Source organism: Pleuronectes platessa, chromosome 13 (genome assembly GCF_947347685.1).
Source record: "Pleuronectes platessa chromosome 13, fPlePla1.1, whole genome shotgun sequence".
Lineage (NCBI taxonomy): Eukaryota > Metazoa > Chordata > Actinopteri > Pleuronectiformes > Pleuronectidae > Pleuronectes > Pleuronectes platessa.
The window spans coordinates 19,570,153-19,596,307 of record NC_070638.1 but is presented as its reverse complement, the minus strand read 5'-3'; the positions used below and the strand labels follow the sequence as shown (position 1 = coordinate 19,596,307).

General features: G+C 42.1%; 1 protein-coding gene across 2 annotated transcripts in view; it reads left to right on the top strand.

Annotated features, from left to right (window-relative positions):
* rnf220a (ring finger protein 220a) overlaps window positions 1-26,155 on the top strand; it is a 162,435-nt gene that overhangs the window by 123,308 nt on the left and 12,972 nt on the right. The window contains exons 5-12 of one of the 2 annotated variants that reach the window (XM_053437822.1): window positions 3,240-3,291; window positions 7,251-7,346; window positions 10,062-10,104; window positions 12,676-12,722; window positions 14,256-14,385; window positions 20,681-20,873; window positions 21,374-21,429; window positions 21,719-21,830. In XM_053437822.1, coding sequence (XP_053293797.1) covers window positions 3,240-3,291; window positions 7,251-7,346; window positions 10,062-10,104; window positions 12,676-12,722; window positions 14,256-14,385; window positions 20,681-20,873; window positions 21,374-21,429; window positions 21,719-21,830 — 729 coding nt within the window. Of the gene's footprint in view, window positions 1-3,239; window positions 3,292-7,250; window positions 7,347-9,678; window positions 9,914-10,061; window positions 10,105-12,675; window positions 12,801-14,255; window positions 14,386-20,680; window positions 20,874-21,373; window positions 21,430-21,718; window positions 21,831-26,155 lie in introns of those variants that run through there. The other variant, XM_053437821.1, reaches the window with a different exon arrangement.

Here is a 26,155-nt window from a genome sequence, read left to right as displayed (position 1 = left end):
AGCGCCTGTCTCCCCCCTGTCCACACACATGCCTCATTACCACGACACATTTTAAAACTGCTTCATGACCCATCCCTTCATCCCTCGTTTCCCTTCTCTGCCTCCCGTCTGTCTGTGTGTTTGTTTCGCTTTGCCATGCCGCTCATTTCCTATACTCTCCTCCTCGCTTTGAAATCGCAGGCAGACGGAATTGCCAGCCCCGTAACCCCATCAAAAATTCATAGAGCCGGGCAAACAGACGTGCGTGAAGCTGCAGCGAGAGGAAGACGCACCGACTCTCCCTTCGCTCCCTCTCTTTCCTTCTCCCCTGTTTTCTGTCGTCTTTCATCTTTCCCTTCGCTCGAACCCTCTCCTTGTGTCGCCTGCTCTGCCTCTCTCACCACATCTCTCTCACCTCACATTTCATCTGCTTCCACCTCTATTCCCCCCCCCCACACACACACACACCCTTTCACTCTCCTTTCATCTCTCTATCACTCCCCTCTGTCATTGTGGCAATTTTCTCCCATCGTGGCAGCAGGCATGCGACTGCTGTCCTGTCTCGCTCTCTCTTCCTCTCTCTCCCTCTCCCCCCTTCTCTTGTCGCTGTTTGACACTGTCAACAAGCAGGCAGAGGTGGCTGTTATTGTTGATGCCTCTGCACAGGTTCCAGGTAATGAATAAAGGGGAGATGGAGGGAGAAGGAGGGAGAGATGACAGAGACAGAGATAGAAAAGGAGTAAGAGAGGTTTGTGTGTGTGTGTGTGTGTGTGTGTGTATGTGTGTGTGTTTCACTTGCATTACACGGCAGCTTGACTGTGTCACCCATGTTTATTCTCTTTGTTGTTGGAGGTGAGGCCCGCTGTTCAGCTTTCACACACACACACACAACACACGGACACACAGTTACACACACAGTACCTGGAGATGCACAATGAATATGCACATCCACAGACACACACAGGGGCTCAGAAACAGTAATGACACATTTCCCCTTGAACAAAGGTTTTGGATACATGCAAACACAGGTATATATATTTTACATGTATATACTGTACAGTTGACACACATCATCTTCACTATTGATTAATCTCAGAGCAAAATAAGGAATATGTTGTATCAGGGCAACAATGAAGACTGATGAAAACTAATAACTGATTTTAACTTAATTCAATAGGCTAATATCTACGTCTGTACATTTATTTGTTGAATCGTTTGTTTGTAAGCAAGATTACGCAAAAACTATTCAACTGATTTCCTTAAACTTCACTCACCACAAAAAGATAATCTGAAGAACCTATTGAATTTTAAAGCAGATCTGGGACAAGGAGCAAATTCAGGAATATTTTTTCGGTCTGCATCTTTTAAACCTAGTTCCACGAGGGGACTGTTTGGCCTTGTAATGTTAAAGTTAGATTTAAGATATTTTGCATTTTATAAAGTTGTAATCATGTTTTGTCTCTTAGTAAATGCTAAATCCTGGGGAATCCTATACAAAATCATGTTTGTTAAATATATTCAAACTCTTCTATTTTCATAAATATACATATATGCAGTCAAATAGGATGACAGGTTAACCCCACTTAGCATTAGGATTGTGTTTTGTTAACAGTCGGCCAAACTTACAATAGGCTACTATGTTTTCATAAGAGCAGGGTTGTGGTCTAGTTTATTCAGTAAACTTCATCCACATTCACTGAGCCATGCCCACTTTTGAATGCTCCAATCAAATTTGGAGGATTTAATCAAATCCGTTTGTAATCATACCCAGACCACATATTCCATTTCACTCGGAAATATGTCATCCTGGGAGCCAGAGGCAGTCTGTCTGCTGCTTCAATGGGCCTTTAAAGGGCCACTCAAACAATTCAATATTTGCACTTCTATCAAATTGACAGTTTAGAGAATGAATAGTTACAGTTGAAGCCCTGCTGCTGTCCCGAATGTGATGATCCTGCATTTCCCATCATGCAATATCACCATTTTTCTGGACTGTGGTAAATGCCCAAATATTCAAGATCCACAGTCACAGGTACAGTGTCTCCTTTGGCTCTGGTAGTGAGCAACTGAGATACCATTAAGCTGTATTAAGTTGCATTATGGGAAATGTTGCTCCAGTCATTAAGGGATTTATGTTATAAAGACAATATGTCCTTGGAGATATCAACAGGATTATTTTCTCAGACTAGCTCCTGTCAGAAGAACAGGAGACATTACACAATTCACTCCTTTTAAATTTATGTTTTTAATCCTAGGTTAATTAACGTGTAAATTCATGTTTTGCTAAATAAAAGGTAAACTAATGTAGATAAGTATATCTGTAAGAATTACCATATATAGATATAACATATAAATTACCTTATATATTAGCCAACAGAATGGGTTGATATAGATATTCTCAAAGTACTTAATCCATCCATCCCCAAATCTCAGCATATATTCCTTACTAACTCTGTGCATCTTTTTTACTACACTTATATTTTTCTTGTCCTGCTCTTGTGCCTTTTTGTGCACCCCTTTTTAAATTCTCCTCTCAGATAAGTGACATATAAATAAGGCTTCTTAATTTTATTATCCACCCGTTCAGCCGTTGAAAAAAGGAAATCCCTTGTCTGCCAAGCCATGCTGTCAGATTAGAGGTCGCGCTGAAGTTGTGTGTGTCCACGGAGGTCTGGAGTGCTAACAGGGTCTCAAAGCAAACATGACAACCTTGTCCCGCTTTGTCAACGTCAAGCCTGTCGCAACTCTTCAAGAGGCTTGGAGAAATGTATCTCTGTGTTAGGGCGGCAGACAGTGAGAGAGGAGACGTGAAAAGAGGCAGAGTTGGACGGGGAGGGAAGAGGGACAGAGAGAATTGAGGAATGGGTGACTTCAGTGAAAGAACAACACGTGAGCTGAGAGTGAAAATGAAAAGAATCAGACAGTAACATTGTCAGAGAAAGAGATCAGAGGTCAAGTAACATGTTAATCCAATGTGTGTGGTTTTGCATTATTGGTCTCCCATCTAAAGTGTTACACAAACACACACACTAACTCTCCAAAGGTTTTAAAATACCATTAAACCAGGTAAGAGGTTGGTTGGTCGGCTGGTTGGAACCTATTTCTCCAGATAATCTGCTTTAGTCTCTGGTGTTAAAGACGTGGAAAAAACAGTCCAAACAAACACATACCTTCATAAATTCTATTCAAACTAAGAAGCAAGACATATGTAACATAATCTGAACACTTAATTAAGTAATGTTCTGTGTTTTTCTTTACAGCGGTAAGAACCCTTCACCCAAGGATGGAGCTGCCACTCCTGGAACACCTAAGGTGAGATCAGCCATCAGTGTTGGTTTTCAATCCAGCAGAAATCTGCAATTTCTTTCATCTCTCTGTCTCTCGTCATCTCAACCTATATTAGAAATCCAAGTACACGTTTAAGTTTGATCTGTAAAAGGAAGAAAATGACCATTTACTGCCAATCAGATGTGCCCCATATCAAACCTGCTTTTATCAGCGCAATTAAATTGGTGCTCAATGAAAAAGGGAAGTTTTATCTATTCGAATATTACATTGAACATGCGCATGTGTCCATCTATTAGACCATCTATTATTTGACTGATGCTCTGATGCTGATACGCTGTTCCTATTGCAAAATGGGTAAATCAGCTGAACTACAGGACTCTGTCTTACAGCCTACACACACACACACACACACACACACACACACACACACACACACACACACACACACACACACACACACACACCCACACCCACACACTGGAGTACCAGTCTCATGTGATCCAACAGACAGCCGGGTCTGGAGGCACTGTAGTGTGATTGTTCCAATTAGAGACACAGAGGGAGAGATGCAGAGAGACAGAGACGGAAGGAGAAAGAAGAAAAAGACAGAGAACGTCAGGCTGGAGATAGAAAGAAAGACAGATTCGTGATTCCATCAAGTAGCATGCCCCTTTAGTGTCTGCCTCCACTAACTCATCTGCACACATCACTAGCTGCCAGACTGAGACCCTTTTTAAGAAGATAAGACCTCCCCACATCTGTAACTTCTTCTCCACATAGTAGATGTAACAGAAAAGTCACTCTGTCACTGCAGAGAACATTGAATAAGCTGCTGAGGGTGTGGACACTTGATGAAATAAATAAATAAAAAGATAGAGACACAGTTTTATGATAATCACTTATGTCCCTTCAAAACATCCTTGTGACTTTTTCTCTTGATTTCAATTCTTACCATTGTTTTCCTTCTTCTTTTTTTTCCGCTTTTCTGACATACATTAAACATTTGTTTATAAACATCATGGCTTCCTTTTTCCTGCAGCTTTTCTGCGTGTGAGAGGAATTGTTTCCTCTCCTTTCATCCCCATTCCAAAGAATAGTGGGTGTTGTTTGCTGCAGAGAAACCCTGTAAAACATTCAGATGCATATTTGTGGAACAGGACATTATACTAGGCTATATAAATAACATTTATTGTGAAAGAACAATCAAATTACTTCAGGCTATAACACATTTTGTTAAAATATGATTTCAGTATTTGTGAAATATCCTCTTCCACTCCTAAAACAACTGATGAAGTTCCTTACATATAGATATAATTACTTCTGCGTTATAATAGATTTAAACACTCCCGTCTCTGGATTATTTACACCGATTTATGCTGGATATCCTCCTTCACAAAGATAAGAATTATATGATGCGTGGGTACGTTGTACTCACATGAAGGTGTGGCTCAACAGCAAGTACATTGTTGGCTATGCAATGGAATCACAATCCAGTTCAGCATTGCATCACGTCACTCCAAAGTTGCTCCGTCATTTTCAAGTTTGTTTTTACTTTCCTGCTTAAAAACCTTGTGAAAGTCAGATGTCCTACAGCTGAAGAAATACATATAACGTGCACATGAATGCGACATGAGATTTGTAGAATCATGCAGGGGCTCCATTTTCATTCCCACACACCTATGGGTGCTGACCCAGGCTTAGAGCATGTGCTGGCAGCGCTGTGGGTGGCCTTGCACTTGAGAGAGGCAGACGGAGCCGGGGTGGAGGGGTGAACAATCGGCCGTCTTCTCCGGCCGTGACTGTGCATCGCGCTGCTGCTGTTAAGTTTTCAGCAGCGGGGCGCGGAGAATGAAGAGGGTCAGTCTGAAGCACCTGGGCCTGTTGTTGCCGTCTCCCCCCCAGTGTGCACCGCCCAAGCCTGTAAGGCCGGAGATTAACCCCAACACACCTACTTACGGGTGTTAGGCTCACTTGCGAGGTGAAGGTGATTTGGGTTAGAAGAGAAACATGAGATATCATGTCAGGGATATGTGACGTGCATGTGAAACTTTTTGCCAGTTTGCCTTTTTCTCTTTGCCTCACTTTATATTTTCACTATTGACTAACAATATACAGGTAAAATGTTTCCAGTGCAAATTCATTGAACAAGCTTAGTGTTACAGTGTTGATGATCAAATCTAGAGAGGAGGTGCGAAGCCAGCAAATCCCCGCAATGCAGCTTGAAATGCAACTTTTCCATGGCCTGTCTTTTGGCATGATGCTTTAATTGGTTGGTTTAAAAGACCAAAATTTCAATGGACGACCTTCATGTATAACGTAGAATACCGTTAAATGTCATATTCTAATGATAAAACTAAAGCATATTCCCAGATGCCCTCAGGTAAATGATTCCTGACCTTTTTAAACCTGTGTAAAAGAGGAAGGGGAAGACCACACACACACACACACACACACACACACACACACACGCACACACACACACACACACACACACAGGCATAAAAGCACCATGCATAATGTCCAATTTACTGTGGCAGCACTGGAGGTTGGTCATTTCTCACATATTATTATTAGATTACTGCTGTCGAGCACTTAAGCCTCTGCTCTGCCCCTTTCCACTTGATTAATAGGAGACGACTGTAAATACAAATATTTCATAGCTGCCTTGTGAAAAAAATGCAGCCGCACACATGGAACCATAAGGGCACACACTCACACACACACTGACGCGCGCACACACACTCTGTCAGGGCTAAGCCTTGTAAAAAAAATGATACTGCCTCTCATTTCTTCCCCTGTTCTCTTTTTTTTTCTCCCGCTCGCTCCTCGTTCACTTGAGGAGATCCCTGGATTGTCTTTGTCACAGAGTGGGTTAGACGCTTGTGTGGTTTTATATTGTGTTGGAGAGACAGAGACACTGAGAACGTGCCGGCCGGGAGACCGATTTATGGACAGGCAGTGTCCCGTAATGTCAGACAGTTGCGCTCCTGCTTTTTTCAGATGTTTACCTTGCTCTCCTCTTCCCTCCTCATCTCCTGCTTCCAACCTTTTTTTCAATCTCTCATTCTTCCCCCTAACTCCTCTTAATGTCCCATAAACATTAGGTCTAATCAGTGTAAGGGATTTTATAGACAAAGTCAGGCAGGTTACAGTCATCATCAATGACGTGTCGCTTTCAGCATCTGTGGCAATATAACTCTCCAAGAAGTCCAAGGGTAAAGATTCCTCGTCCTTCTTTCCATCTTCTATGTAAGGGATTTGTTGTAATGGAAACGTTTTAATGGTTTAATACGTTTCATTTCTGACATTGTTCATTTTACAAAAAACAACAATTTATAGAAATCTTTCATTCGCTTTTGTGGCAGTTCTTTCCAACATTTTACAATCTAATCATAGATTTAGCTTCAAATTGAGTCTTTACACAGGGAATTACTTTTCAAATGCTTTTCAGCTTGTGACACGATTCAGATGACACAACTGTCAGATTGTGTCATCTAACCCTAACCCTAACCCTAACTCATAAGTAAACTTCTCTCAGCTCTTCCATTTTAGCTGCAACGTCTCTCATCCTTTGCACATTTAACCCAGAGCTTTACGACTTCAGCAGCCACCACACAAAAGTTCTCCTCACCACATTTAGCCTTGATTACTCAGAGCACTGAGTTTGTATGGACTCTTTGAGTTATAATGAAAAGTGAAGGGACCTTGTGGCCGTGTTCAAATGATCATAGTGGGAGGCCAATCTGAGGTGGGGCCCGCAGAGAATGGGGACGTTGTGTCTGTTTTTTCTAAAAGTCTTTGAGATCGGTATCTAAAGTTTTTATCCTCTACCTTGTCCATGTTTCATTGATAGATCTCATGTAGCAAATGTCCTTTGAGAACAGGTGTAGGTGCAATCATTTCTCCAGAGTTAATGATATAACAAGATCATCCGCATGTAGAAGACAATATTATTTATTTCTCTTTCTCTCTCCCCCCTATAGTCGATGCTGTTGTCGGTGCACATCAAGCGTGAGGGAGAGTCTCCTGTGGTCTCGCCTCTGTCCTCTGAAGACGCCCACCACTCCGACAGATACCAGGTCACGCTCACAGGCCGACACACACACACACACACACACAGAAGAGTTTGATCAGTCCAGAAGCACTACTTATACGATGTTGTATTTCAAGATTGGAAAGCTTTTTCCATAAGCTTACTGTGCATACAGTGAGTATAACGTACTATATACCACCAATATTATACCCAATGAGATTTAAACTGTGGCAATGGATAACCAGAAGACACTACAATCAGTCATGACAATCGTGGATCTTGTCAGTTTTTAACATGTGTAGCCAATCATAACCCGGAATACTGAAAACCATAATTTAATGTTAGATATAAACATAGGGTTTCTATTTAGCTCACTCAAAGTTAAGTTGAATATATGCAGGTATATTGTAAATCAATTTTATTTTGTTGGGCCTGCTAAAAGTCTCATATTCTGCTTTCATTCAATTACATTGTAAAGCAAATTTAAAATGTAAGTGAAAGGCATTTTAGCAGCTCTGTGTTTTCTAGCTGCATTAAGAGCAAATCATGAGACTTCCATCAAACTGTGAAATGATCTAATAATGACAGATGTTTACGAGCGTAGCAGAGGATGATGGTGGGTTTGAGTTTTTACGCCCTTTCAGCAGTTCAGCTGACCAGCATTCCAATCTCCTTAAATCTCAGCCGTCTTTAAATTCCCTCTACGACTGCTTTTATCTCTTATATTCATCAAAGTTTGTTCGGGTAATTCTTCTAGCCGTGATGTATCTCCGGGTTAAGTGGGTTCCCCCCCCGCGCACCATAAAATAAGAACTATTAAGTCCGTGCGGACGTTACATCCATACGTTCGGGATGACACAGCTCATAAAGACCTTATAGCTGTAAAGTAGATTTTCTCATTAAGTGAAACTGCTGAAATCACCTTATATTATACAAATGATTAAGTCAATGGTGACTCTTTCTACCACCCGGAAGATGAAGCATAATGGTCGACTTTGCCAGCTCCTCTTTACCTGTCAGCCCGTCTCAGTGGTCCTCACCTCTCCACCTCTTCCCTTTCTCAAAAAGCCTGACCTGCCTGCAGCGTCTCAGTGAGTGCATCGTAATGATACGGTAGTTGGGGCGATGCGCAGCGAGCGGGCCGGGGACTGAAGTGGTAGGTAGGGAAGGTGTGAGGAGATGAATGGGGGGCTGGGTCAGGAGGAGGAGGCCTCGCTGCTTGACGGCTCTGGCTGATGGACGACAGGGCCGAGGGTGAGAGGACAGAAGCGCTGCCTACTCACCGCTGCCGTGTCAAAGAGAGGGCAACCATAACCGCGCCAGGAGGATGTTGGAGTCAGCACATACACAGGAGCTAAAGACACACAGGCCTCTGGGTTTGACTCCCTGCGGGCCTGATGCGTATATTCTGACCATTAGAATCAAATCTGACCTCAACTCATTTATTTCATAATGCTACATTTAATGGTGCAGCCGCATTAGTTTTAATGATGGAAGGAATTTACCCCAGGCCTCCAGACCCAAAATGTTACAGTTTCCCTTTCAAAATTCATAATTTAACCCTCTACACTTATTTAACCGTTGTGTTTGATAGCGCCTCTACATATTTTACACAACACATAAAATCCAATGTTGTAAAATTAGACCTTTAGTTTTTTGGCTTATGACCCCTTATAATAAACAGTATGTAGTTGGGGCCTCTCGTCACGTTTGAGAGCCAGAATATGAAAACACATTTTTGTAGCATAACTTTGCTTCTTTAGTACTTTTTCCAAGATGGGACTTTAATGGAGCATTTTTATATCGTTGTATTAAAAGGTAACCACCCTTTTCTGTACTTAAGTAATTAAACAAAATATTTCATCCACCACTTGCAGTATTAAGACACATGTTTGATTAGTAACAGCTACAAAACAAAAAAAAAATATTAATAAGAGAACAATCTAAATATCTCTTTGTAAAAACCACCAAAACATTTCTCTTAAAGAGAAAAAGCACTAAATGATCTTCTTAGTCATCTTTTATTAGTTGTTATGATCAGCAGTTTTTAGAGTTGTGGTAGAAGAGTTCTGGAAGTGAATAGTGGCTAATGAAACCTGCTGCCTTCCCCCAGCTTTTTGTTTAAACTCCCCAGTGTATCTGTGTACAAAGAGAATATCCATCTAAAGTAATACAATAATATGTAGTTAATAAAATATTGATTATAAAAATACATAGATTGCGTCAAAAATACAGTTAAATAAATTAAAAGGAGGGAGAAGAAAAAAGAAAAGTGAGGGAACAGTTTCTTCTCCCTCACTGAGAAGTTCCTGCCTCCCCCCAGCGGCCAACAGCCGAAACAACACGTGGCGTCTCCCCCACTTCCGTCCCCAGCGCGTCACGTGACCATAACAAGCCAACATGGCGCCGGTGGAGAGAAGTTCCTACCGACACGGGCGCCACTTTCAATCCTCTCCCATCCGCGTGAAATAACAGCCGCGAGGTCGAGTCCGCGGTGATGTTGAGGGTCGCTACAGGCGCGGTGGTGGTTTGCTGCGCCGAGTTGTAGCGACTGAGGGAAGCAGCTGTGGCAGGAAGCTGCGTGACATGGAGGAGGTGGACAACAGCAGACATGTAGGTTCCCATCGGGTTCACGGCGCCTCAGCATCCAAAACAATCCCACTGTGAACAGTCCTCTTCATCCCTGTTGACGCGCTGTGTTGTTTGTGTGGTGTCTAACGGATCTCTCCTCTATCTTTGTTCTCTCCCTCTCTGCTCACAGACGTTTCTACGAGTTCGTTCAAACAGGCAAACAAGATTGAATGGTATGTACACACACAACCCCCCTACTGTGTGAGGCTTCATGTGGATTACTAAATTCATAACTTAGTATGACTGATTTTATTCAAGTACATGAATTAAACAATCTACAAAGTCCCCATTAATATGTAAATAATTATAACTTCATGTGGATTCACAGTAGGTTAGATTAAAGCAACAGTTAATGTGAATTATAAGCACCAGCACAAATAACTGGAAAACAATGATATCACTGGTGTCAAGGCCTAAGAGACACTTATAACATATGATGGTATTAAATTACCTGTAATTAAGTGTGTGATATTCATCACCAGGGGCTTGTTGACCCATCATGCCCCCTCACTCATGATGTCACATGACACCTCCTGTGGTTCCTACCAGGGCAGCACCATATATCAAACATCTATCGTCATCACGATATCGATGTGAGTGATAGACGAATCACAAAAGACGACAAAACCTGCAATAAATGGTGTTCCATACGCTATCATACGATATTCAGATCATTGACAGGTTTTTCTGTCAGTGAATCATTGTCAGAGAGAATTTGATAATACGGAGCGGTTCCGTCAAATCTCGCTCCGCCTCCTCCGTCTAAACTCTACTGTGGAAACTTAGTGATCACGTTTGTCCCGAGTTAAATTCATCAATATGAGCGCTTGAATTATATAAAAGAGTTTATTTATGACCCCAGAACCTGAGGGGAAAGGAACAAAACACACACACGCACACATATCGCGTGTTTTCCTAATATCCTGCAGTCCTAGTTCCTACATTAGATTGATTTTATGTTCCTCTGTCTCAATAAGAGCGATATTACTGACAAGCCCCCCAGATATTTATGGTTATAACAAGTATTTTAGACAAGCTTTCAGTGTGTGGTCCCATTATTGATAATACATGATGCAGGATCTGATCAACTATCTGTATTCCCTCTTTTTTTTCTCAGAAGTATCTCATCCCCCACTCTCCTGTATTATCATTAGAATGCAGTAACTTCAATGTTGGAAGTAAATCTCTGATAACCACAGTTTGAGGGTATTTTCCAAATCTGACATTTATATAATGATCTGTTGTTTGAGACAAAAACAAAAATATAACACAATTGAAAGAACTTTGAATACAGTATACATCAATTAAAGTTATATTAGTAACTTTTGAATATTGCCTCACTTTAGGCGTGTTTGTCAGCATGAGAGATGAGCTTTAATGAAACACTTGACTAATTTAAGAAAAGTATCTACCATTATGTGGTGATTGATATTGGCTGTGTCTCAGGTTCGGCGGTTCCATCCCAGTCTTCCCCATTCTGAATGCTGAAGTGTCCTTGGGCAAGATACTGAACCCCTTTGCACTGAGAGAAGTGCTGCATACACATGCACTGGATGAATTTAAAACTGCAAAGTGCTTTGAGTGGTCAAAAGAATAGAAAAGCTCTATTTAAATACAGACTGTTTTCCATATTGTGGCGACATTTAAAACAATACCAGGTTTAAACTGTAGAGTGAGTGTGGCGCTGTTCAAAAAGACCATATCATTCACATTCAAAACTGACAACAGCAGAGTATGTATCCCTATAAGCAGTTTTAGCTAGAAGTGCCCCCCACTTGATGACATTTCAGTATTTTTGTTTTCTTGATAATTAGCTACAAAGGAACAGTGATTTTTGAGTCATGCTTAATAAAAGTGAGTTTTGAACATGGTTGTCAGGTTGAACAGGAGGTTAGGGTTAGGGCACCCAAAATGTATGCTCCATGATAGTTTAACACAAATTTAAGCTCATTGTGTTTTGATGCGACACACACACAAGTTGCTTTTAGTCTGAGCCCATAACGAGAGCTGCAGAAGTCTTTAAACTGCGCCCTCCATTACCTTCCCTCTCCCCTCATGTGGAACCTGGAATCATTCTCATGCAGGGTATAGCAGCTGAGGGGGGCAGAGATCTCTGCCGGACCTAATTAGCAGCCCTCTCCCTGCTGTATTTAACAATGCTCCCCTCGATTAGCGTCAGGGGAGAGGATCGGCCGCGCTCGCTCCATCTTCTTTGCCTGCAGTAATCCTCCTCCTCCTCCTCGTCTCCCTCCATCCCTCCGCCACAGTCCCTGTTGGCCTCTTCTGCTTTCCCAGCCAGCTAAAAATTAATGTCCCCTCGCACCATTTGCAGTTAAGAAAAAATGACAGAGACTTGGGGCGCAATGACTGCTGTTCTGCCCTGTTAAATTTCTAATTAAATGTGTGGGTGTGTGTATGGGTGGGTCGGAGCTGTGACAGGACGGGGGGGGGGATGAACAATCTGTGTCATAGAGTGTGAGACGAGGAGTGAGATTGTCATTTCTTTCTTGAGTCAGCGCTCATATGCTTGTAGGCTTGTTTAGGATTAAGAGTAGAGGGCAGGCCCATCTAACAATCCGGTTATATTCAATCAATGAACACTTTAATCTGACATAATTATCCCTCCAGCCTTTTTCCAGATGATCTCCTGTGCCTTGTAACCAATATTATTATCATGTGAGAAAAACTTTAGTTATCCACAACATTTCAAACTGACTCATCTCTCGGTCTCTTCTCTTTTCCAGCTCGTATAGGCAAGATGAAGAGGAGGAAGCCTGAGGAGGGGGGCCAGGTATGTCCGCTGTGCAGCGCCCCATTGGCTGGGAGTGAGGAGGAGATGAGTAGACATGTGGAACAATGCCTGATCCAGGTAGTGAAATCCGGGCCTTTGAACCCCCGCCTACCGATAGTCGGACAACCTTTCTTTTCTTGTAGCTCCTGACCAGTCACCTCCTTTACTTCCTGTAGACGATTCACTCTTCGTTGTGGAGATGCCAACCAATAGCGACAGTAGTTCATCTAGATACTGACCACCTCTGAACTCTCTCTAAGCAGCAGTACTGCACTCACATCATATGGGAATAACTGTCTGAAAGACTGAAACACACAACTCACATAAACGTCTGAATCAGTCCATTGTGGTGGACCTTTGTTCCACTTCCAGTAAGTGATTAGTTGAATTCAAATTGGGAACAGACTAAATATTCTAGTTCCCTACATGAAATTGAGTCCCAGGCTCAATATGAGGAAATGTTACGTCATTTATAAATGTAATTTAAAACTCTTTGTCTTCTTTACTTTTACATAGTTTGCATTTACTGCATTTACATTCACAAAATGTGTATAGCTTCAAGTTGGCATTAACAGTTACGTTAAGTAAGAAGCTTGTACCTGCTGGTTATCCCATATGAAATGACTGCATCATATTCATCGGCATGCTGCTCCTGTTGGAGCATAACAATCACCTCTCTATTGTCTGTAGTGTACGACCAGTCAGACTTTGCTTGCAGTAGATGTAGACCAAACAAACAAAAAGTACTTCTGATAACTAGCTGTAGAGACTGAGAAGATTCTTTTGTTTAGTGTTTCTCTACGTCAGACAATTCACTCTACTCCACCTGTATCACCTGTCCCTCACCGACTGCTCTCCATTACTCCAGCTGTAGAGGCTTTCCTATCTCTTTCAAATGCACAATGTTGTTGTCACTGTATTGTACCCTGCCCAGGAGCTGTGTTCAATTCCCACACTGATCAGTACTATGCCACACTGCCAGGCCTGAAATGTATCTTCTAATTGACTGGCTGAAGTCATTTGTAAGGGTCACATTTGCAATTTCTCCTTCTCCCCTGTCTTCCATGACAGCTGCGGTGTCTTTAGAAAACTATGAAAAAATGCTATAGCAACACAATTAAGGAATGAATTTATAAAACAATTAAACTTTCTAAAAGAGTATTTACCTAAATATGTCGATCCTCCATAAACCTGTTAGTTGCAGAATGGATCACATTATTCACAGTGGGGAGGGACTCTTGGCTCATTTAAAGTCATTAACATTGGATATTTTCATTACGTTTTGGGCAGAGCAGTTTCAGATAGTTCCAGATGAGATTCATTTTATTATAACTATTGTTTTATTTTATTTTGCCCTTCAGTTTTTGACTAAACGGTATTTGTAAGATTCTTGGACTTTAACATCAACATCCCAACAGTAGACCCTGATCGCAGCTCTACGTGGTTTGGTACAATACAGACAGTGAAACAAGCAATGCCTTTTTCTTCTTGTTTGCTGTAATTAACGTGTCCTTGTGTGTGTTTGTGTGTCAGCGTGAGGGTGCCTTGTGCGACGATGACTCTGCAGACATGGATGGAGACAATGGGCGGGGCTTTGAGGAGTATGAGTGGGCGGGGCAGAAGAGGATCAGAGCTACGGCTTTGCTGGAAGGAGGCTTCAGAGGTATTTACACATGCACAAACACACACACACACACACACAGACACTATGCTGGTTGTATATCAGAGGTAGGATGTCTTCGTTTGTCCCATCTTTTTCGGAAGCAGCAGTGTTGTCAATGATGGTGCAGGTGTCCAGTCGTCTGCTTGTTAGATAACTGATTGACGTGTCACCGCCCAGTGGTCGAATCCAGTCACAGTAATCTGTAGTGTGTAGACAGCCGGCCCACTTCCCTGTTTGTTCCCTCCTTCCTTTTCCTCTGTCTGCCTCTCTCTGTTTTAGTTTCTTTGCTCATCTATCATTCGCTCTGTTCCTGTCCAGTGCGGGCAGTGTTAGTTCTGTGAGACCAGTGTTGACCAGGGAGCCGTAATGGTGCCTGCGGTCTGGTGGCAGTGTGGGTTGGCCCGGGGTCAGCCCAGCTCAGCTTGGCTCGGCCCAAGCAACCCTCTTAGCAAGGAGAAGGAAAACACATTTAGCTGGGCAATTGACCCACTGGCCACCAGTGTGTGTGTGTGTGCTTGCGTATGAGTGCATGTGTGCGAGTCTGAGTCCAGGAATGCAATTATAGAAGTGGATGGGAGAGCTGGTCACTGGGGAGAACAGTGGTTGCTCTGTGACACCACACCCCCACGGTGCTTCCCTCTTGCCTCCATGTCTCACTGCCTTTTATTGGCGTCTCCTCTCAAACTTGTAATTTCAGTATGTGAGACTAATATCGGTCTCAAATTCTTTTCATGGAAAGAACTGGTATTCCTGCTGCTGTTTTTAGAAATTTCTTTCTAAATGAATGTTACAACCATTGAATATACTATTTTTGTTCTGGGTCCAAATATCAAAGTGTCTTAAATCTTTCAAATTTGTTTACATCGAAGCTAAAATATAAACATAAACTTGACAATAGACCAGCAACAATTAGTCAATTGGTTGCAACTTCTCTAATATGAAGATCTGCTTTTTTTCTGGTTATATAGAATAATAATCTGAGTATATTTACATTTTGAAGCTTGTCACTTTAAGCTCTGGGAAACTGAGCGCTTACGAAACGCAGTTTGCGACACTGAATATTGTACTTGAACCCATCCTGCATCAACACCGATGGAGCACTGATGCTGCTAATGTGCTGTCCGGCAGTGTCTCATGTGTAGACAGGGTGTTAGAAGATTAACTGCTGTCAAACTTGTAGATTAATTTTTAATTGAGTGTCAAATTGCTTAATTGATCATTAATTAATTAGTTCAGTAACATATGCAAGGATGCGTTGGATTTTAATCCATAACTGTCGAATGAAAAGAATAAAAGAAGGGGTATAAATTTGAGCTTTTAGTATTTCAATACTTCAACAGTCACATTTTAGTCCATAGCAAACAACTATGACTGGGAGATGTTCAGATACTGTTATCAGCATCGGGAATCCTTCGGTTACGGACAAAAATGACGGGTTGGTCATCTGCTAATTTATTCCTGAAAATCAAATTTTTAACAGAAAATACCCGGTAAATGGCATCAAAACAGCTCTGCTACACAGTTATACAGTAGTATTTACAATAGTAAAGTAGTGCAATGACTTCAAGATGCTCTAATAGCTTGACTTACCATCATTCTTGTGTAAAACTTTAACATCTCCACCGTTTTGTTAGAAGAACCATTTAATGTAACGTTTCTAATTGTTGGAATACACAGTTTTATAAAGTTTGAACTGTGGTGTGTTTGCACAATGGTGCCCCACTGCAGCCACAATTGTGTTAGTGTGTAAACTGGAGGGAAAACAAGATAGAAGAAAGTCATCAAGCAGTGCACAGATGGAGGTAAAGAGTTGTTGTCATCTCTCAGAGGATCTTTCACACTCTTTTTGCTGTGCCTTGGCTTTCATCTGTCCTTCCCTGTGCACCTCCTCCTCTCCCATGTTCGATCCGTTGTTAAACACACATGCTGAGCCTCACCTGCCTCCCTCTCTCCCCCTCTTTGCAAGCCAGAGAGAGAGGAGACAAGACAGATCAATGTTGAAATCTCAACTAAACCGCTCCAAAGAGGAGCTCGTGGGGCGGGAGGCGGCCTCTCCACCCGTCCATCCATCTCTCCGACGCTCCTTCCATCCGTCCATCTCTTTCACGTCGTTAAACGAGCAGACACAGGACCCTTCTGCCGTGCTCTAATAGGGCACCTTGTGATGTGACACAGATAACTGAGGAGGCCTGGGGAGAGTGACTTGAAACGCACACTTACACACACACACACACGGCTCAGAAGGTGGATTTTGTCTTGAAAGCTCCTCAATGGTTCTAACACACGTCGCTGAATCCTGCAGGCTCTCAGCAGGCTAGACGGATATAGAGATGTTGCAGGGGGGTCTCCTCAGCTGGCGGTGAAGAGAGGGCCTCTCTCTCTGTGAAGTACCACCATCCTTCCCTCTCTTTGAGACTGCGAGGAAGAAAGGCAGAGGGAAGGAGGCCCTTTAAAGGAAGAGGGGGAGGGTGGGAGGAAGGGGGAAAATCGAACAAGCTCAGTTTTATGATTCAACTCTGTGTGAGGGAAGACTTCTGTGTCTCGCACCAGCTTAGCCAGGTTGAAAGGAGCCACATAGCACAGACAGAGCTGCCTTCATCTGTCCAGTGGACTGTCTGGGTCTCTGATGAGTGGGAAAGTAACTAGATTTTACTTTGTAACTTTGCAAGACACATTCAAAATGATTTAACACAAAAGAAAAATGTGGTTTATTAAACCAAGTTTCATGTGTTATGCGCTGTTTCGCATATTTCTGATGCTAGTGACAGGGGCCTGAAGTTTGTCACTGATGCAAAACAACACTTACATAAACTGAACAGAAGTGGTCTTATTTCTCAAAAGCTAAATGTTGGCTTATTAACGAGCAGCGAAACAAATACTGTGCCTTCACAAAACCCAGCTATAAGAAGTATTCTGAATTCTTCTCAAGGTTTTCATGGCAGAGTTGTAGAGACTCCAGTTGTGAATTATCTGTACAAGTAATCCATACTTCTTTGACTGTTTATTTTAGTTTTCTGTAATATTTCCTGTTCCATCATCACCCAGCTTGACAACCCTAACTGTAATTGTAGTTTAGAGCAGAACAGTTTATCTGTTAGTGTAGCCCTGGAGAGACAGATGGAAAGGCAGCCAAACAGATCCTGAGGTTTGATATAAGGCCGTCCTGAGAGACGGAAGAGAAGAAGAAGGAGAGGGGGATTACTGCAAGTTCAGATGGCCCAGAGGGAATGAAAAAGAGGAGAAATCTCTTCTTTGTAAATGGACTTCAAAGATGGCGGTCTCATCTCTTTGTGTCTGTGTCCCTTTCCCCATCTGCCTCTGACCTGTAAATGGCAGAAAGATAGTGCGATGACCTTTGACACCCGCTCCTCTCTGCTTCTTAGGGGGTCCTGATAATTGCTATGGTAACAGTGCGTTGCCGAGGTCGGTCGATGGACTGATCTGAGCTCAGTCAGCCAGATGAGTCTTCTGATCGCGCCTGTCTCTTCACATCTGTACTTGTAGTGTTGTTGTGGGGACACGTATGTAAATGTGTGGCTGCCATGGAGAAAAGACAATACAATGTGATAGTTAGCAGTTTGGAGGACCTGGTTATGATAATGACAGACAGACTGAGATGTGTGTGTCGATCCGGTTCTATCTAGCAGAAAGGAGCGGAAACAGTTCAACGGGCAGGAAAGGGAAAATAGAAGAAAAATGGTGTGATGAAGGTTGGTGTAAAAGAAGGAAACTGTTTCAAGCAAGAGATGAGGGGAGAGTGGAGACAATAAATGGAGGAAATGTGAAGGAATAAAGGGGATGATACAAAACAGGAGGGAGAGGGAGGTGAGGAAAGGAGGAAGAGAGGTGAAGGAAAGAGGGAAAGGGGGGTTGTTGGTGCATAATGTGAGTGAAAGGCAGTTAGAGTGGGGCTGACCTTCCCCTAGCCAGATTAGATTGGCCTGCCAAGACTGCTTAGAGGGACAGGTAAAAGCACTGAGAACACACACACGGAGCAAACAGGCCATGCACATGTATAATCAAAGCGAGCACTCTACAGATATGTATCAGGACATATGAAATCCATTTTTTAAGTATTAGCTGTTTGCTACGCCCGGAGCTATAACTAAGTTTATCATTAATTACTCTACTAATTATCTTTTTTTTTTACTTATTGATATTTTTAAAGAATGTTTCATCTAGGATTTATCTAAACAGCAGTGTTGATGTCCTCTCATATAATAATCCATGTTGGTGGAGGAAGAGCAATTCACCAACACGCAAGCTCACGTGGCTTTTGATGGGAATGTGAGATGATACTGCATCACATGTTAGACCCAAAATCAAAGCTTGTGTTTGTTTGGGGATGTTGACTCCCCATTGTATCAAACCAGCCCAAGCCTGCGGCATGCAGTGGAGAAAACACAAGTTGTGTTGGTTACGTTTCATTAAGAGTATTTGGAGCTCAATGACTGTGGAGAAAAAACTGATATAAGATGATATACAATTTTGAAAAAGGCAAAAAATCTGACTGTATTTTGATTGATTTGTAATTGACCAAAAGCCAAAGACTGTCTGTTTTCATTCAAATCTGATTAATCAAACATAACACATTTGGGATTTGGAACGGATACGTGTCTCTCAAAAAAGCCGTAGGTTATCGTTTTATTACAGAGGTCTAATGTAGATTCATTCATATAATTAGTAACCAATACAAGAACTAAAAGTTGTTGAGGAAATTCTCAGAATTAGTATCAAAACAATGTTTAAACGTTCCAAATAGGAACGTGAATATGATCTTTGCTGGTAAACGGATGGGGAAAAACACCTCCACAGGTCCAGATGTTTCACCGTATCAGCACTTTACTTGCATAATGTAACATATGCCTTCTGCCAATCTCTGAAAACCTACAGCTTCAGTAGCTGAACAGAGTCGGCCGGCAGCTAGATTTACACTGTGCGGCCATTGTTCCCATATGTTCCCCGCTGCCACCGAGACCAAATAAAAGTTAAAAGGTCCTTTTTATTTGATCACTAAAAACCATGGGCTTGTCGTAAAATGTCTCGGCATTGGTGGCGCGTTTTATCACAGCAGCTTTCAGTCGTTCCGTGCTCCCATTCCTTCTTCTCCCTGCTCATGTTTTATTCTTTCCCAGAGTTAGACTGGAATGATTAACAGAGCAAGGTAGGACGAGAAGCCGCAGAAGATGTTTAAAACCCAGGAGAGACAAGTTGTAGCAGCTGATTTGCACTTTGACTAAGACACTACAGAGACACAGCAGTGCACCGAGACCAACTGTTACAGGAAGTATCAGGACGCACTCACACTGGGACGGAGGGTTAAATAAGATGGCTGTCAACTCTGTCGAACTTGTATCTGGACGCACACACACACACACACACACACACATAACATATCACAGTCGTCCAGCTGAAAGCCTGTAGAAATTGGGATAGGTGTAAATAAGATTGCTGTCAGGCCTGTCAGTGGCAGACACACTCAGACACCTTCACTGTCACATCTTAAGTAACACACACACACACACACACACACTACCAAGTGCTTTAACCATCAGGGTGTAAGTGACACACACCTACACACCTACCTTTGCCTGGTAGACAGACATGGTGTAAGTGACAGGTAGACAGACTCTCACACTCAAGCTCACACACACACACCTTCAATGGTTTGGTGAGAAGGGGCCTAAGTGACAGAGGGACAGACAGTCTCAAACAAACACTGAGGACATGCCTCTAAGTGACGGACACACACACACACACACACACAGAGCCGGCTCTGTGGCTAAATGGAGCTGAACTCAGTGGTCAGGTAGCAGTGAGGGTTTGTCTCAGCGTTCATCACTAGATTTCGCTCTCGCTCTCTCTCTCTGGCTCTCTCTGTTTCTCCCTCATCCCTCTCTCATAGATTAATGGGCGCGGTGTCAGTCTTCATCACTTCTCATGTCTGAAAGTTGTCTCTTTCTCTCACCAAATTTCCCCCAGTTTAAAATCTTTATTGTCCTAATGAGATATATTTTGTGTGGGATTTTTAATTTGTTGCAGTGAATTACATTTCCACCAAAAGCTTACGACAAAGAAAATTTAGCTAAGTTGCAGTCGAGTAAAATCTTAATCTATTGGTTTTGAAAAACATATTAAAGTATGTGGATACTTTGAATGTGTGTCTATATTAAGGCCTTGGTCAGATGTATATCGGACCATAGTCTGGCTTCACCCACTTTACTGAATCCTAGTCTTACTTTGTTCTTCTTAAATGAATGCAATGCTGACATTTCTGTTTAAATATTTTTCGCAGGAACAGGCTTCGCCACGTGTAACATAAAGGAAAGCACGGCGGACAGTGACATCGACCTGGACGTGGACGGAGACGACACCTTGGAGTACGGCAAAGCTCAGTACACCGAGGCCGATATTATCCCCTGCTCTGGAGCCGGAGAGGACCAAGGAGAGGCCAGAGAGAGGGAGGCACTACGGGGAGCTGTGCTCAAGTATGAAGGCCGAATTACTATTAAACAAGCATAATACTCACAATAAGTCCGTTAATTTAAAATCTGCAACTAAATCAATATTGCTAAGTCTGACAAGTATTTATTGTTATTAGTATAATTATTATTTTTGTTTAGGTAATTAATCTTTCAGTTTATAAAGTGTCAAAAAATAATATCCTTTTTTTTATTCTCTGGATCTAAAGAAACGTCTTCACATGTCCCCTGTCGAGCCAACAGACCAAAACCATAAAAATCAATAGTACAACAATGTAAAAAGGAAAATATTCATACCTGAGAGTACAGTCAATTTAGTATATTGTAGCACCTCAGCATAGTCACAAAGTGGTTCAAAAAAGTACAATTGTTAAAATATGGTAATAAAGTGAATGAAAACATTTGTAGTTTCCCTGTCCATCAGTTTACTAACTAAGCATTCCACTTGTATTTGGGTTTTGATGTATTTTTATGGTCCTGTTCTTACCGACGTGTCTCTGTTGCAGTGGTGGGATGCCTTCTAGTAGAATAACGACTGAGTTCTCCAAATGGGCCAGTGATGGTAAGCCTAGTCGAGATCATTTTTTACCAACCCTTAATATGATAAATCAAATGCATTACTTTGACATTATTCTTTTCTAAACTTTTTTCAAAACCGATAAGATTTGCTCCCTTTGTTTTGTGGTCCCATTGTTGTTTTTTCTGTACAGTTTATTTGTAACCCTCTCCTCCCTTTAAAAATAATAATGTATACGAGTTTTAATACCAGAAGCCTTTATTAAAGGTCTTATTTAGAATATCATAGAGTGCAGGTATTTGCTAATCACGTTGCCTCTGTGTATTTTCTATAGAAATGCCTTCAACAAGCAATGGAGAAAGCAGCAAGACAGACCCCAGCACTCCTTCATCCTCCTCCTCTTCCTCCTGTGCCCCGCGCACCTGTAAAAACAGTGAGATCGAAAAGTAGGTTCCCAAAAAACACACATACACACAGTCACTGTTTGACTCCCTAATGAGTTTTCTTACTTGTGGGAGAGTTGACTTATAGACAGTCATAAATGAAACATTTTGTGTGGATACTGTGGGTGTGTGTGGGGGGACCAGGGTCTCTCCGGGTATTAATTATCTCTGTGGTCGTGTTCTCTTGGAGCACAGAACTGTCTCAGAATCATTAATGCAGACACAAACAGTTACTCTGCAAACCCAAGAAGATTGATTGAACATGACATGTGGTGTTTAAACAGATTCAGCTTAGAGAAGTTTTTTGTTTGATTATGGTTTGAATTTTTGAAGTCAGGATTTAGGGAAAAGCTTCTTGTAAAACTCGCACATAATCCTATCCATTAGAACACATTGCATATGAAAGGCCAGTGCTCTGTAATTTCCCCTCATTTCCATCTCCAACAGGTAGACAATCTCTCTCACACACACACACACAGACACACAATCACACACAATCAATCCCCTGCATTGGTAATCGAGGTCAGCTCATTGTGAGAGCGAGGGATAAACATCAGTGTGCAAGCAAGCAAAAAGAAACAGGGATTTGTTTGCTTGGTTGCTTTTGCATGTCTGGCGTACTCTCCTATCCTTTTGCTCCATGCTATTGAAATGACTTGCACAGAGACACTGAGAGGCAGCTGGGGTCAGGACTCTGTCGTCTACTTGTTGCCTTCAGTCTCAACGCCTGTGTTGAAATTATTTTAGTTGTACACCTGAATTTCCTCTTTAAAATATTTGACCCTTTCCCTCCTCAGTCATTTCCTCGGGCAAAAAAAAAACATTGGACACTACCTGCTGACTAGTTAAATAAGGTCAAAAATTGGTTATCGGTGGTTTAAAGCACACATACTTTTTGTAATTGTAACCTGCTCAGGTGTAGCTTTACATAACACATCCCCTTTCAGCACGAGATAAATGGTTCATTTAAGTGAATCAATCAGCCCCCAGTGGGCGTGTTTCACATATTAAATATCAGCAGAGGAGATAGTGGTGAATAAGCAGAGCAGCTTGAAGTGTATTGATCAGACACGGCCCTGCAAGGCAAGAGCTGTGAGTGCGTGTGTGTGTGCGCTGAGTGAGGGGATGTATTCGATCAATTGCAGTGTGATCCTCCCTGTTTTATTTTGCATGGGTGCGTTTGCTGGAGAGAAAGAGAAGTAGAGTGGTCTGTGTGAGAGCCAGTGGTCAGGCAGGTGCTTACTGGTACTAGACTAAATCACTGATAGCTAGTTGGTCACTTAAAAAAAGAGTAGTGTCCTCATGCTTCACAATTAGAGACCCAGCCACATATTTAAACTGATTGTTAGCCAAGGTTTCAGAATGATGATGTAGTGAACATGACATGTCGTCCATCTTTAAACACAGACCTTATTAATTAGATGTTGTATCAGCTAGATGGAACCGACCGTTATTGAATAGAGTTTCTCATTTATTCAGTAAAAACAGACCCTCAGTTGTGTTTTAGTTCCACAGCAATTTGGATACAGATTTTAAATTTGGTGAAAGGAAGAGAGAACTAACATTGGTTCTTTAAATCTTACAATAACCCGTGAGAAATTTTCAAAACGGGTGTCTGAAGATAAAATTTGGCTCGGTTCTTCCCCTACAGAAAGTAACTTGATTTTTGGCTGGGCCATAGTAAGAGGTGATGAAGGTCCAAATGCCTTAATATCAAGTCATCAGTTGGTAAATGCTTTCTTTTGTTGGGACACACATAGTGTTAAGACTCAAGATGTCATACAATCTAGGGACCACAAGAGAGAGGCCCCCTTTCCTTTTAGCACAGACCACCAACTGTTGACCAAAAAGTAAAAAAATTATTTCAGTGTTCCCTTCACTATTTAATACTTACTCCTCTAAAACCCGACTCCACTTCATGTCAGAGGTGCATGCCATCTTGGATCCGACTGATTAAATATCAGTGCTCTCAAACCACTCACTTGAGTTAGAGACATCTATAGACAGGCCATAACTTACATCAAACTTATGTCGGTAAGGGACTCATTTCTGGAAATAAGATCAATCTCTGAAGATTTCCATTAAATCTCTGGTACACCCAGTTGCTAAATTTCACGTTAAAAAAGTACTATAAATATATTTCTCCTCAGAAAATCCGATCTCAGTACTTTGTCTGTGGCCTGGGTGCAGATGTTGGAACACAATGCTGTAGGTGAGGTCTTAGTGGCCACCCGGAGCAGAACAGGCCTTAATCTAAGTATCCATTTAAAAACGAGCCAACTAGATGCTGAATGATTGCATTGGAACAAGCAGTCAGCTGGCTGGAACAATTTCCTGCCTTACTCCTCTCCGCTCGCTATAAATGCTTGTATTTGTTGAGCTTCTGTGCCCCTCCGTCCCCAAATGAAAATGAGATTTGTCTCCTTTCGTTACATTGATACATAGCGTGTGTGTGTGTGTGCAGCTTTGCGCAGGGCAGCGTTAGCGAAATCTCTCTGTCTCTCTCTCTGCCTCTGATCCCAGATGGGTAATGATCTGGTCGCCTCCCGGGGTGTCCTCGTTCCCCTGCTCATTCCCCTTCAAGATAAATGAGCACACACACACAGACACACACACACACACACACGCTTACATATACACGCACAATGCCTGAGACGCTCTTTCCCCATCCAAGATAAATGGCCCTTCCAATGCCGCCAATGCGATTGCTGCCAAATTTGGTGCTCCAGCTGGAACAATGCGGAGAGATTTCCATGTGGTTTCTGCAAATAATTGAATCTGTCCTCAATTTGGAAGTGATGAAGCTAGATTTCTTATCCCTGACACACACACACACACACACACACACACACACTGCCCAGTCTCTGTCCCTTTCTTTTCCCTTTCTCCTTCTTCTCTTTACAGTTCTTTCTCTGAGCTACATCTCTCTTTCATTCTCCCTTCTTTCTCTGTAGCGTTTCTCTTCTCTTCCACTTTTCCCCCAGAAAGTCCTTTTCCTTTTGCCATCTAAGACCTACACACACACATGCACACATCGGTCTGAGGCAGGGGAAATCAATAGTGACTTAAATGTTTTATCATGGTGTGTCAGTGTAGTTAAGGCCTCAGTTAACAGGGTGCAGCAGAGAATGATGCTCTGAAGAGATATACCGCTGCTATTTCACAGCACACACATGTGAGAAATGGATTTTTCCTACCTTGCATATAAAATGTTGCCTGGTATATGGTGCCAAAAGTTTTTTTTAAATGATTTGTAATGTTCTCCATTTGTTTGTTCCTGTGTTGAGTGGGAGTCTGAGTGAAGCTGGGATGTAGGGAGACAGTAGATTAAGACACGGGGCTGATTGAGATGGATGGTATGGGACCTCAGCTACAAATGCACACACACACTAATGAAATGAGAAATAGCCCCACACATGATGGGGACAGAACACTAAATAAAGGGGAGGCAGAGTGATCTATCTGTCTGTGTCTGGCTTTCCAGCTTCTTTTTCGCTGTGGGATGACTTAAGATCAAAACGTCCTGCACTTTCAGGTTTTTTTTCTCCTAGAAACATGTACATAGCTTTGAAAAAGTTCTGTGGGACAGCAACTTTAGCTGCTTTCCGACGTGCACTGAACTCTGCAGCTCCTCCGTATTCTCTCCCAAGGAGGTGCATGTGTAATCGGAAATTTCAGAGTGAGACGCTCTGCAGTTTCTGTGGACTTTCTCCGCCCCACCTCCTAGTATGAAGTCTGTGGAAATCCAGGAGAATTCAATGTGGGAACACAGCAGGGGATCTGATTTGTTCAGCTAATCACACCTCCTGGGACCCATGTTCATGGTAACAATTAGCCAGCACAGATTATTTTTGTCTAGTTCTTGACCCAGTTATATCTTGCACTTATCTCGCACATTTTCTGCATCCCTGAGTGAGATCAATTTCTGAAACGGTTGCAAACCCCTGAGCCAGCCTAAATCAGTGATGCACACAAATAGCATAAAGGCCTTAAACTCAAGGATCTTTACTTGTGGTTTGTGCTGGTTTAGAGGCTGTTTATCTCTCTGTGTGTCACATTTAGCCCCAGAGAGTTGTCTTACTTTCCTTAGCCCTGCAAATTCATCCCGCTCTGCTTCTTACCTCCATTAAATCTTGGTTCCTCCTTCCCTCCCCCTTCCCTTGTTGAGATAAATTACCATGTCGTTTTATTGCATTGGGCATTTATACAACTTTTTAAATGTGGTCTTCTATAAATTAGTCATACTCAATGAATATTTAACATAGAGATAGAAGGGATAGCGGAGGAGAGGAGTGTAGGGAGCCAAGCAAATTTATATTGATCTTTTT